The 13,534-nt window shown below is 52.9% G+C and overlaps 1 protein-coding gene across 1 annotated transcript in view; it reads left to right on the top strand.

Moving 5' to 3' along the window:
* pcca (propionyl-CoA carboxylase subunit alpha) overlaps nt 1-13,534 on the top strand; it is a 144,054-nt gene that overhangs the window by 70,579 nt on the left and 59,941 nt on the right. The window contains exons 17-18 of the mRNA XM_064311873.1: nt 1,463-1,573; nt 3,574-3,676. Of these exons, the coding sequence (XP_064167943.1) occupies nt 1,463-1,573; nt 3,574-3,676 (214 nt within the window). The remainder of the gene's footprint in view (nt 1-1,462; nt 1,574-3,573; nt 3,677-13,534) is intronic.

Here is a 13,534-nt window from a genome sequence, read left to right as displayed (position 1 = left end):
CCTAAGGTTGGCAGGACTACGTCAGTGTTTTTTTTTTTTGTTTTTTGTTTTTTTACCCCCTCCCTGCCATCACCTCCTCCAACCGAATTCCAGCTTTATTAAGGTTTTTTTCATATGTTAAAGGATTTTTTTTACCTCCTTCATAGCCATTGAAAATTCAATTATGCCTTTTATTTAGTGGACGATGCATTCTTTCCCTCTCTATTGTGGCTTGCCTGCTGACTGCTGGGGTTCGGCCATGTTTTGGAAAGTAGACATTTTGGCAAGTGTCCAGCGTGTCCTAGACGCGTCTAAGCTGCCCGTTATTGCAGATTTGCTGGCTGTATTAGTGAAATGAAAGCCATTTTCTGCATTTCCCTGTGGGGACCCTCACGGCACTGTCCTGTACGGGTGATGAATTTTGAGTTGGTTTGCTCACTGGATTTTTGAATTGGAACTGAAGAACTATTGAAAATATAGCGAAGAGTCATTTACTCGGGCAGAAAAGGCGCAAGTCTAAAAAGCAAATAATAAATGCTGTCACAATAATGTGCTTATAAAGATAATAAGCTGTCTTATAATTAGCTATACTATTTATCTTGGCAAGTTATTGAAGTGTTGTTTGTATTTAATATTTTTGTTTATGTTGTTTATATATTAGGAGAAAAGTAGTGTGTGTGTGCTCGTGTGTTTTTTGTATGTGTGCTTGTGTGCGTCTGTGTGTGTGTGCGTGAGTGTGGTGTTTGTCTGTGTGTGTGTGTGCATGCTTGCATGCGTATGCGTGTGTGTGCATGCGTGTGTGCGGTGTTTGTGTGTGTGTGCGCGTGCATGTGTGTGTGTGTGTGCGTGTGTGTGTGTGCGTGCGTGTGGTGTGTGTGTGTGTGTGTGTGTGTGTGTGCGTGCGTGCGTGCGTGTGAGTGTGTGTGTGTGTGTGTGCGCGTGTGCATGTGTGTGTGTGTGTGTGTGTGAGTGAGTGTGTGAGTGTGTGAGTGTGTATGTGTGTGCGTGCGTGCGTGCGTGCGTGCGTGCGTGCGTGTGTGCGTGCGTGCGTGTGTGCGCGTGTGTGTGCGCGTGCGCGTGTGTGCGTGTGTGTGTGTGTGTGCGTTATCAGAAGGGGCTGCCGGAGCTCAGAAGGGTGTTGGTGACCTGAGTGGGGCTGGGGCAGTCAGGTGGTCAGGTGGAGGATGTCCTCTTAATCAGAGACGCCCCGGCTGAGCATGCTGCTGTGGGGAGGGAGGGGCCTGGAGAGGCGGAGTCAGAATTACCTCTCATCCACTGCACAGCCATGGGCGCACACACACACACACACACACACACACACAGACACACAAACTGTACACACACAGACACACACACACACACACACACACACACACACACACACACACACACAAACTGTACACACACACACACACACACACTCACACACAAACTGTGCACACGCACAGTCTGTAATTACTGAATGCTGTGTTCTGTCCTGCAGGTGTAACTCATAATATTCCCCTGCTCCGGGAGATCCTTGTCCACCCGCGTTTCGTCTCCGGTGACATCAGCACAAAGTTCCTCCCGGAGGTCTACCCCGAGGGCTTCAAAGGTACGCGGCCCTCTCTCACCCTGCCAGGCCCTGCTGCGTACAATCACGACCGCACATCTACACACTCACACCTACGCACTCACATCTATGCATTCACATCTACACACTCACATCTACGCACTCACATCCACACACTCACATCTACACACTCACATCTACACATTCACATCTACACACACACGACCGCACATCTACACACTCACATCTACGCACTCACATCTATGCACTCACGTCTACACACACACACATACAACCTCACATCTACACACACACATCTACGACCTCACATCTACACACTCACGTCTACACACACACATATACGACCTCACATCTACACACTCGTATCTACACACACACACACACACACATACAACCTCACATCTACACACACACACACATACGACCTCACATCTACACACACACATATACGACCTCACATCTACACACTCATTTCTACACACACACACACACACACACATACGACCTCACATCTACACACTCACATATATACGACCTCACATCTACACACTCACATCTACGCAGTCACACCTGAGCACTCACATCTGCCTTTTTCATGGAACTGGAGATGGACTAATTTAATTTTATATTGTATTGATGTACTATATTGTGTATTGAGTTTGAGGCTTGTAGGTTATGAAATAAAGATTATTTTGACTGCACATCCTGATGTACTTTGGAGCCAAAAAGGACACCTAATAATCAGAGCTTAAAAGTGTCCTTGTGCTGCGGCGCCGAAGGTGCCTTCAGTCTGAAGATTCCGACTTTTCATCATAGTTTTCTTTTTATTCTTTAAGCCCCCGTATATTAAAATGAAAATGAAATGAAAATCCTTGACGCCCGCTTTGTGATAGAACACAATTTACCGTGTACCATTTCTTAAAATAGCTCCCCGTCCTAATCCGTGGCATGAATCCTTTTTTTCTTTCACCCCCCCCCCCCTAATAGATTAATATATTGACAGGATGTCCTTGAGGTGCTGTCACTCACGCTAATGTTTGGCTCGGCCGGCTCTGTTCCCTCTGAGAGGCGCTCGGGCCCCGATGGCCAACATTAGGGGGAATTAATTCCTCTCTGCTTTGTACACGCGCCCTTCTGAAGAAGCCATTAGCGCCTGCCACCGTGACCCGCCACAGGGATTTCCAAACTGCGTGCCGGGGACCCCCGTTGGTCTCTCGAGGAGTCCCAGGGCGTTCAAAGGAAAACGGAGAGCGTTTTATTTCCATATTCCGTCCGTCGCCCGTTTCAGATTCGAGGATGAAACGAACCTCGTCCGGTTTAACACGTCCTGTGTCAGGTTGCCATGATTGTTGTAATTGTTAAAATATTTACGTTGCAATAAAGCTGCGCTCGTATGGATCCATAAGTATAATGACGTCGTGGTCTGGAGGGTATGGGGCTTTCCTCCAAACCTGGGAATTCATTTGTGTCCCCTGTAGAGGACATGAGCTGTCTGGCCCAAAGCTCAAGAACCATATATTCTGCTTATGCTGTAACTGACACTACAACCGACATTCAATAAAAAGTATATTAATTATATTTTTGAAGGTATTTTCGGTGCAACATGTTTTTGTCATCCAAGACACTTGTATTATGTCAAAAAATTCAGATCCTTAATCCTTGCCTTTGTTGTGCTGGGCGTCAGGAGGATAAGCTAATGTTTCAGACAGCGGGTGTCACAGGGGTTAAACTCCACAGCTGCCGAGGTTTCAGAGGGAAAGGTTTCGGAACCACTGACCTGTGGAGGTGCTCTACCTCAGGACCAACGGCTTCATCCTGATAAAAGTGACAGTTAAATCCCTCCTCTGTTCCTCGGTGCTTCTGTGCGGTGTGTCGGTTGCGTCGGCGTTCGTCCGTTGCGTTCGGTAGCAGCGATGCCGGGTATAACATGGCACGGCGTCTCCAGTGGCTTTTGGAAACAGAATAATTCTGATGGATTTATTATTTTTTTTCCTGTCCTCCGTTTTCTCCTGACCCTGCAGGGCACCAGCTGTCAGACTCTGAGCGGGAGGAGCTGCTGGCCACCGCGGCCTCGCTGTTCGTAGCGACGCGGCTCCGCTCCCAGAGGTTTCTGGGTAACCTGAGGTAGGTGAACCGAAGCAGGCCGGCCCTCTGCACAGATGTTGCTCTTTTCCCCCTCTTTCTTTCTTTCATTTATTTATTTATTTCTCTTCCTCTCGGCGGTGTAGATCTCCGGGCGTAGGTGACGCCGCACGTCGCGCTGATGAACTTGGCGGGTTGATGCTTGTGGTTTTGACGCGGCAGCGCAGGCGTCTGCGTCAGGGTCGTTTTGGCGGGAAAACGGGCGAACACGCTCTGCTCCTCCTCCTCGTGTCTGTGTGAGCGCGGCCGTGCCCAGCTCCTGGCTGTCCCCCAGGGGGGCGGTGCCATGGGGGGGGGGCGGGTCCTTCTGTCACTCCAGCACACGGCCCGGCGGCCCGGTGGGTGAGCCGTCTCCGTAGCCTTGTTGCTAAGCGCCACAGCCGGGGCTGGGGGGAGGGGGGCGTGTAATCCAGTGGGCGTGGCACCTGAGCGGGAAGCTCCAGCGCCCCTCTTCACTTCCCGGATCCGCTCCGGGGCGTGTGATTGGGCCGGGCCGCGGTGCGGTGGTGATGATGATGATGATGGATGAGCGTTGGTTTCTGTTTGTTCCTGTTCTCCCTGTCCCCTCCTCCGGCTCGGGGAAGGAACGAGGGATATTTGTTTTCCCTCCCTGGAAGAACAATAGCTGAGCCGAGGAAGGAGGTTCCAGCTTCCCCCCCCGGTGATGGTGACCCTGGGGTATATACCAGGACCCCTGATGCCCTCTGAACCCCCCCGAGCTCAGTGATTGTGTGTGGCCAGGCTTAATGGATGTGGGGCTGGTGTTAGGGAGCGAGGGGCTGTTTTTAGGGAGCGAGGGGCTGTTGTTAGGGAGTGAGGGGCTGTTGGTAGGGAGCGATGAGGTCTGTAACCCCTGTTCTCCCTGTCTGTGGACACGTGGTTCCAGAGGGAGAACCACGGCGGGTAAAGGCGGGAGACCTGAACAGGTCCGCTTAATTAGGGTCAGAAACGCCCTTAACCCCAGAGAACTCACTTAAGCACTCAGGCCCACTTGAAGAGGGGGGGCGGGGGGGGAAGCACGGAGGCGCTCGTTAACTTCGCTGGGACTTAATTAATCGGCTCGAGTCGTCGCCCGTTACCAAGACGACGTCGAAGGCGGAGACCTCGGAGGGAGCCGTTCCTGAGCGGCCGGTTCCGCGCGCGTTCTGTTTCCCGCCAAAAACGTGGCGGAGCGCTGGTTCTGGAACGAACTCCCCAAACGGGCTCCTCCCCAAACCGTGTGGCGTAGCAGCGCGGGTAATCTGTTTGTCTTGGGCGTATCCGTGACCCCTCCCTCCCCTCCCCCCCCCCACCCTCGTGGTTCATCTTCCTGCGTTTCCTGTCGGCGTTGGGATGGGCGGGACGGCTGGATGAGCCACGCGCGGCGGCGGCGGCGGCGATGGCGGTGATGGCTGTGGCGGTGTTGTTGAGCGCGGGGCGCACGCGGGGAGTAAACTGGGCGGGGCGGGCTGCGTGTGCGGCCTCTTCGCTGCCCCTCACAGATAACAGCCCGCACACACGCGCGCTTCCTGCAGGAAACCGCTCCGGTTGGTGATTGATGAGGGCTTCATTGTTACACCCTAACCCCACTTCTGTTTAACTTTCCCCCAGTCAGAGAGATGTCAGAATGGGGCGGGGCCTGTCCACACCCGACGCGCTGCAGAGCTGCAGCTCAGAACAGTGCTCCGGAGGAGGGGGGGGGGTCACAAAGTGGGGTTACTGAGTTAGCTGGATAACTGCGCTGAGTAAAACCCAGAACAGCTCTTTTTACTTCAGTCCATGTTGCTGATTTGGGGGGGTTTCGGGTTTTGCAGTTATCCAACAGTCCTCCTTCCTGAAACCGGGGCCTGGCCCTGTACAGCAGGCCAAACACAGCCTGCTAAAACTACTCCTGGCCTCTTGACTACTAAAGGGTAAAAAGATATTATTCAGACACGTAAAAAAATGTATGACTACGTCCACATCATCGCAGTGTCAGAGTTGAGTTTGCCGCCCGTTTCTCCCAGAATAATACCCCATAGCTCTACTATGCTATTCTGCGAAGGCGACTAATTTTTGTATGCGCGTGACGTCTTATTTATGAACTTATTTTTTGTTATAAACAGTGGAACATTTTTAGACCAATTTTTTACAGGAGTGTGGCCCCCAGACAGCAGTGGTGTAGGGTGTCTGGACCCTGGTTTTATTTTCCTGATGCGATTAGCAGGGATTTGGTCTGGCTGGTCAGGATTGGCCGTGACGAGCACTTTCCCGCGGGGGGGGGGGGGGTGTGTGTGTGTGTGTGTGTGTGTGTGTGTGTGTGTGTGTGTGGGGGGAGGGGGTGCTAAGCCCATGTTGATGCTGCGGTGCCCAATCGCCTGCAGCTCTTCCTCTGTGGTGCTTGTACTGGCAGCCACGCCCCCCCCCCCCCCCCTCACCGCCACCCCCCCCACCCCACCCCACCCAGTTTAATACAGCACGCCGCCTTTCATCTCCTCCCAGTGGTCCGGTGTGCCCCGGCCGCATCGTAGCGCTCATCAGCCAGCGAGGGAATCCGCTCCACAAACACTGCCGTTACGCGCTGGGAGAGGGCGTGTGCAGCTGCAGCAGAAATAACACCGCCTGGCACAGGGAAGGGCTTTTTATTGTGTTTTTTCCCCTCAGAAAGGATACAGGAAGCTAAATCACATCTCTGATATAAATGCGGTTTTTATGTTTCGCGTAATGGTGTGCGTGTAAAATCTGGGCCTAACTCCCACTGTACAGTATCGGTCAGGTTTGGGTTTCTCGAGGTCTTGGTTTTGGCGGATACTCTCAGCATCGTGTAACGATGGTGGGGAAGGACTTTTCTTTTGCTCAGTCAGGATCTGAAGGATGTTCTTCTGAAGCCTCTCTGGTGCCTCGCAGCTCTCACCAGGAGCTGAGAGAGCTTTTAAACGAAGGAAGCCTTCTTCACAAACGGCCTCCCGCTCGTCACAGAGAAAAGGCTCCTCCTCCTGTCTCTGAGGAGCAGTGACTCCTCCTCCTGTCTCTGAGGAGCAGTGACTCCTCTTCCTGTCTCAGAGGAGCAGTGACTCCTCCTCCTGTCACTGAGGAGCAGTGACTCCTCATCCTGTCTCAGAGGAGCAGTGACTCCTCCTCCTGTCTCTGAGGAGCAGTGACTCCTCCTCCTGTCACTGAGGAGCAGTGACTCCTCCTCCTGTCACAGAGCAGTGACTCCTCCTCCTGTCTCTGAGGAGCAGTGACTCCTCCTCCTGTCACTGAGGAGCAGTGACTCCTCCTCCTGTCACTGAGGAGCAGTGACTCCTCCTCCTGTCACTGAGGAGCAGTGACTCCTCCTCCTGTCTCTGAGGAGCAGTGACTCCTCCTCCTGTCACTGAGGAGCAGTGACTCCTCCTCCTGTCACAGAGCAGTGACTCCTCCTCCTGTCTCTGAGGAGCAGTGACTCCTCCTCCTGTCACTGAGGAGCAGTGACTCCTCCTCCTGTCACTGAGGAGCAGTGACTCCTCTTCCTGTCTCAGAGGAGCAGTGACTCCTCCTCCTGTCTCAGACCCGTGGGTGCGGGTGGCAGGGGTTTGGGTGCGGGTGCGGGGTGTGGGAGCGGGGTGCTGGTGCGGGTGCGGGTGCGGGGTGTGGGGTGTGGGTGTGGGGTGTGGGGTGCGGGTGCGGGTGACAGGGGAGCGGGGTGTGGGGTGTGGGTGTGGGGTGTGGGGTGCGGGTGCGGGTGACAGGGGGAGGTCTGCCCTTTGCGCTCCTCACGCTCGTCTCTGTGGCAGCGTCCTTGTGTTTCCTGCTCTCATCCGCCGCGCAATGAAATGGAAATTAAATGCAGCATAAAAATAGATGATGGGGCTTGTAGCGCTCATTCTGCGTATAAGTCCCCCCCCGCCCCCTCACCCCCCGTCGGCCGCGCTGACGGCTAGCGGCGCTAACCAGGCCAGACGGCACCCTGCCTCCAGGCCGCCGCCACCGTCCCAGCCACCGGAAAAAGAAAAGAGAGCACCCTCCCTCCCTCCATCCCTCCCTCTCTCCCTCCCTTCTTCCCTCTCTCCCATCTTCCCTCTTTCCCTCCCTCCCTCCATCCCTCCCTCTCTCCCTATCTCTCATCTTTCCTCTCTCCCTCCCTCCCCCTCTCTCCCTCCCTCTTCCCTCCTCTCTCCTTCCCTCCCTCTCCCTCCCTCCCTCCCTTCTTCCCTTCTTCCCTCCCTCCCTCCCTCCTTGCTTCCCTTCTTCCTCCCTCCTCCCTCCCTCCCTCTTTCCCTTTAGCAGACCGGCCGCTTGTCGTTTGCTCCGGTTCGGTGCTTTTGAGAGGCCCTGAGAGTGTCGGGGTCCCCCCACCAGGTTTCTGAAAGGGGGGGGGTTGTGTGCCCCATCAGTATTATTCTGATTCTTCTGCTGCAGGTTATTGGGCAGCTGCAGCGCCCCACTGGCAAATTCACCCCCCCCCCCCCCTTTTCCACCGTCGTCACACAATTGATTCCAACACCCTCCCCCTCCCTCTGCCAAAATTCATTTCGGATCACCCGATATGAGAGGTTTTAATTTCTGTTCACGTAAGCCCGTCCGATATCAATCGCCATCTTTTCTTCCTGTTTTTTTTTTGCCTCCTGTGTGACGAGCCTGGAGGATGATGGGTAAATGAGTCCCCGCGGCTCTGATTGGTTCCCGCTTTTAAGCCCAGCCCCCTCCTCCGGCCTCCAGTCCTACCGGAATAAAGCGGTTAATCTGCCGAATGGCGCCGGTGTCTGGTGTGGATGGCAGCAGACGGGCCCTTTCTGGGGGGGTATATGGGGGGGGGGACCCTTCTGAAGCGATCTGCGCTCCCCCCCTCCCCCCCGTTTGTACCCCGAATACCGTCTGTGTCCGAACCGAGTGGTTGAGTTTAATAAGGTCCAGCCTTTGATCGTGGCTGTTTGAGCTGATGAGGGCGATGCTCGTGCTCCCTGTGATAGCAAACCGATACAATCAGGACATCAGGAGGGAATTCACCCTGAAGCATCTGCATCCGCTCAGCTTAGCGCCTGGATGCCATTTTGAATTTGGTGTCTGTTATGCGTGTGCAAGTGTGTGTGTGTGTGTGCGTGTGTGTATATGTGTATATGTGTATATGTGTGTCTGTCTGTCTCTCTGTCTGTGTGCGTGTGCGTGTGTGTGTGCGCGTGTGTGTATATGTGTGTCTGTCTGTCTATCTGTCTCTTTGTCTGTGTGCGTGTGCCTGTGCGTATGCGTGTGCGTGTGCGTGTGTGTATATGTGTATATGTGTGTCTGTCTGTCTATCTGTCTCTCTGTCTGTGTGCGTGTGCCTGTGCGTATGCATGTGCGTGTGCGTGTGCGTGTGTGTATATGTGTATATGTGTGTCTGTCTGTCTATCTGTCTCTCTGTCTGTGTGCGTGTGCCTGTGCGTATGCGTATGCGTGTGCGTGTGCGTGTGTGTATATGTGTGTCTGTCTGTCTATCTGTCTCTCTGTCTGTGTGCGTGTGCGTGTGTGTATATGTGTATATGTGTGTCTGTCTGTGTGTCTGTGTGTGTGTATGTGTATATGTGTGTGTATGTATGTCTGTGTCTGTGTTGTATGTGGGGTGTGTGTCTGGTGTGGTGTGGTGTGGTGTGTGGGTGTGTGTGTGGAAGTTTTGCATGAAAATAGGCTTTGATCCCAGCACAGTGTGGTGCTCTCTGCTTCCTCCCATTGATTGCGTGTTATTTAAATCTCTCCCTCTCCTCCATCCTTTCTCTAGCTGCTTCGACTCTCGGACCCGTCCTGTGGGGGTGTGTTTGATATCGCAAAAACGGGAACTGCCCAAAGCAGGCTACTTGTCCTAATCCGCAGTCCGTAGTTAGCAGAATACCCAATTGCTTAATTACTGTTATAAATGAGTTAAGCATATGGAGTGTTTTTGTACAGCATGGATTCGTGGCTCAATTTATATTGAACAGCTAAGCTTTTAAATGGGCATCGCTTCATAAGGGCTTTGAGAGGTTGATGCTGGAGAGAGGCTGTTAGTGGTGAAGAAGATTACAACTTATTTTATGAGCTCGGTACTGCCTCTCCCACCATGTGTTTATTTCCACACACGTTTTCTTCCGTCTTAATAAGATTAGAGCGTGCTTTACCTTGAAATACAACCCGCACACTGTTTGTACCAAACATTAGCCTCTTACCGCACAAGGTCTGGGGTCAGATCAAGGCATATCATTGGTCAGGTAGATTATCACATCACATTTATACTGCCTGGATGGATCGGCAAGCCATTCTCCAAAAAACATATCTAGTAGAATAGTACAGGTTAATGCCAGTTAGAATGGTACAGGTGGTGTGCTCGATCCTAGGTATGGATCGCAGTAAAATACACGTTAATGGATATGAAGTAAAATAATTATGATCTTAAAAGATTCTGTGGGGAATAATACGTAGCAGAAGTGAACGTGCCACCATTTTGAGTGTAAGGGCGGCTGTATTGTTTGTTAACTGTTGCTCAGTTCAGTCGTCTCTAAGTCCGCGAGCGTGAGCTTTCTGTTTCTCTGAGATTTTATGAAATGTTGCCCAGCTTCTTAGGATCAAACTACGGTCCTTTAAAATATTTAGTTTAATGTCACTTTTAAACATGGGCTCATTCCATTTTCTGTTTTGGTATGTAAAAGCTGTAAAAAGATTAAAAGATTTTTTTTCTTTTCTTAAGGAGAGTGGAATGTTTAGCTCACTTTACTCAGCTGGGGGTTGTGGGTAAGGGGGGGGGGGCAGAGACAGTTACTGATCGCAGCACAAGAAGTACCACAGTAGGGAATCAAACCCCCGGGCACATGGGGAAGGCGGGGGGGGGGGGGTTTATTAGGGTTGAGAGTTAGCCTGTCGCTATCACAAAAATAATAAATAAATAAAAAACGGTAGTAAAGTTGAGAAAGGAAACAGTTACATATGTGATTATATAACCATTATTCACACAGGCTGTTCTAGTGGAGCTGTGTAGGGCTAATGCTGTCGGTCTCTATGACTGGTAAGTATGCTACTTATTTCCATGGCGATATAGGCTATGGGCGGGGGGGGTTTATTGATTAAATTTCATAACTGCTCCCCCCAGCGTGAAGCGCCTCGTCGTCGCCAGGCGGGTAAAATTCATTTCGGGACGGAGGGCTCGGCACAATCAATCTTCAGCGTGGAGCCGGGGGGGTGGGAGGGGGGGGGCCGCCATGTTACCTTTTCCCCTGCCGGTTTGACCTTTGACCCCCGCATTCCTACGGAAAAGTTCAGCCTGTTCCCAGCGGCCACCTGGAGGGGCCTCTGCCTGGGGCGGGCCCTCGCGCATCCATCATGGGGCGGCCGTGAGGGGCGAGGGGTGAGGGGCGGTTTGGATTTTGTGGGTGTGGGTGCGCCGCCCCCACCAAGACAAAAGCTGGGTGCCCCCGCCACCAGTGACTGCCCCCCTGAGCAGGTCGCTGGTGTTCCTACCGGTTTGATTCTATGCCCAAATTGTTACACCTTCTCTGAAAACGTCATCATTCTCTACAGCGTAGTGTCACAGCCGGTACTTTTATATTTGCATGCAGGACGACGCCCTAATTACATTACTGCTGTTTAGCAGACACATTTACGCTGAGGTACTTAGAGTACTTTTTCTGTTTTTACCCAGTGTCCCATTTCTGTGCAGCTGGATGTTTACAGAAGCAGTGCGGGTTCTGTGCTTTGCTCAAGGGTGCAACAGCAGAGTCCTCCCTGGGGATTGAAGCTGCAGTGTTTTGGTTACAAGCCCAGGTCTTTACCCGTTATAGCATGCTGCTGTAATCTAGGCTTCTCCAGGCTTCTTGGTCGAGCCAGGATGAGTTTAACTTTGCTTTCTGTCACGCAGAGGATTGCAGTAAAAGCTTGTCTTCAGCGTTATCGAGTCCCGGTGTGTGTTTCTGTGGGCCTGCTTGCATGCATGCGTGTGCATGTGTGAGCTTATGGTATTTAATGTGCATATATTTCAATATTGGTAAGAGGGAATAATTATGCATAAAGGGCTTAAAATTTTGATCAGTTTTGTAATGGTGTGAGTGTCTATCAGCTGTTCTGTTTGGCAAAAACAAATAAACAGGCCAAGGCCCATCCGTGAATAGAGGGGTTTTATTTCACACAGATCCAGGGATTTCTGCCTTTCAGAGCCGGGGATTTGATTTGATTGTCGTTCTCCTCACTGTACACCGAATTTTGTTTTTCTTTTTCTCGGGGGTGACGAGTTTGGGTTGGCCGTCCGATTTAATTTGATTCCAGAAAAAGCCCATTTTCTGAGGCAGACCTCAGTTTTCCCCTCGGTCAGCCAAGCAGAACCCACGGCACTGAGCAGAACTGTAATGACCGCGGCGCTGAGCAGAACTGTAATGACCGCGGCGCTGAGCAGAACTGTAATGACCGCGGCGCTGAGCAGAACTGTAATGACCGCGGCGCTGAGCAGAACTGTAATGACCGCGGCGCTGAGCAGAACTGTAATGACCGCGGCGCTGAGCAGAACTGTAATGACCGCGGCGCTGAGCAGAACTGTAATGACCGCGGCGCTGAGCAGAACTGTAATGACCGCGGCGCTGAGCAGAACCGTAATGACCGCGGCGCTGAGCAGAACCGTAATGACCGCGGCGCTGAGCAGAACTGTAATGACCGCGGCGCTGAGCAGAACTGTAATGACCGCGGCGCTGAGCAGAACTGTAATGACCGCGGCGCTGAGCAGAACTGTAATGACCGCGGCGCTGAGCAGAACTGTAATGACCGCGGCGCTGAGCAGAACTGTAATGACCGCGGCGCTGAGCAGAACTGTAATGACCGCGGTGCTGAGCAGAACTGTAATGACCGCGGCGCTGAGCAGAACTGTAAGACCGCGGCGCTGAGCAGAACCGTAATGACCGCGGCGCTGAGCAGAACCGTAATGACCGCGGCGCTGAGCAGAACCGTAATGACCGCGGCGCTGAGCAGAACCGTAATGACCGCGGCGCTGAGCAGAACTGTAATGACCGCGGCGCTGAGCAGAACTGTAATGACCGCGGCGCTGAGCAGAACTGTAATGACCGCGGCGCTGAGCAGAACTGTAATGACCGCGGCGCTGAGCAGAACTGTAATGACCGCGGCGCTGAGCAGAACTGTAATGACCGCGGCGCTGAGCAGAACTGTAATGACCGCGGCGCTGAGCAGAACTGTAATGACCGCGGCGCTGAGCAGAACTGTAATGACCGCGGCGCTGAGCAGAACTGTAACGACCGTGGCGCTGAGCAGAACTGTAATGACCGCGGCGCTGAGCAGAACTGTAACGACCGTGGCGCTGAGCAGAACTGTAATGACCGCGGCGCTGAGCAGAACTGTAACGACCGTGGCGCTGAGCAGAACTGTAATGACCGCGGCGCTGAGCAGAACTGTAACGACCGTGGCGCTGAGCAGAACCGTAATGACTCCTTAAGTGGCGGCGTTTCGGTGCAGAGGCTCTGGCTGGCTGTGGGAGGGGCTAGTAAACAGGGCTGGGTGAGAACCATGGACCGTATAAAAACAGGTGAGAACGCAGCGAGCAGCTTGACTCACGTTTGCACTGACGCATCAGCATCGTGGGTCACACTGGCGAGAGGACTTAAATTTGTCTCTCTGATGACTTGGCGGTGCCATCTTTACCTGTATCAAAAAAAAAAAAAAAAAAAACAGATCCTACCGCCTTAGTGTCTGGAGCAGGACAGAGCCGTGGGGGGGTGAGCCTTTTCAGCCCGACCCAGGCCCACGCCAGCTTCCCTGGTCGCTCAGAGAGGATTCTGGGTCATGGAGCGTGGCGACTGTGAAAATGGATTAGGATTTCAAAGCGGAGGTGATGGAACAGGGGGGGCGGCCCGAATGCGGTTAGATTCGGCCGCTCGGGCTGACCTGGGGAGGAGGTGG

Source organism: Anguilla rostrata, chromosome 15, assembly GCF_018555375.3.
Source record: "Anguilla rostrata isolate EN2019 chromosome 15, ASM1855537v3, whole genome shotgun sequence".
Classification (NCBI taxonomy): Eukaryota; Metazoa; Chordata; class Actinopteri; order Anguilliformes; family Anguillidae; genus Anguilla; species Anguilla rostrata.
This window is presented reverse-complemented; position numbering and strand designations above follow the sequence as displayed.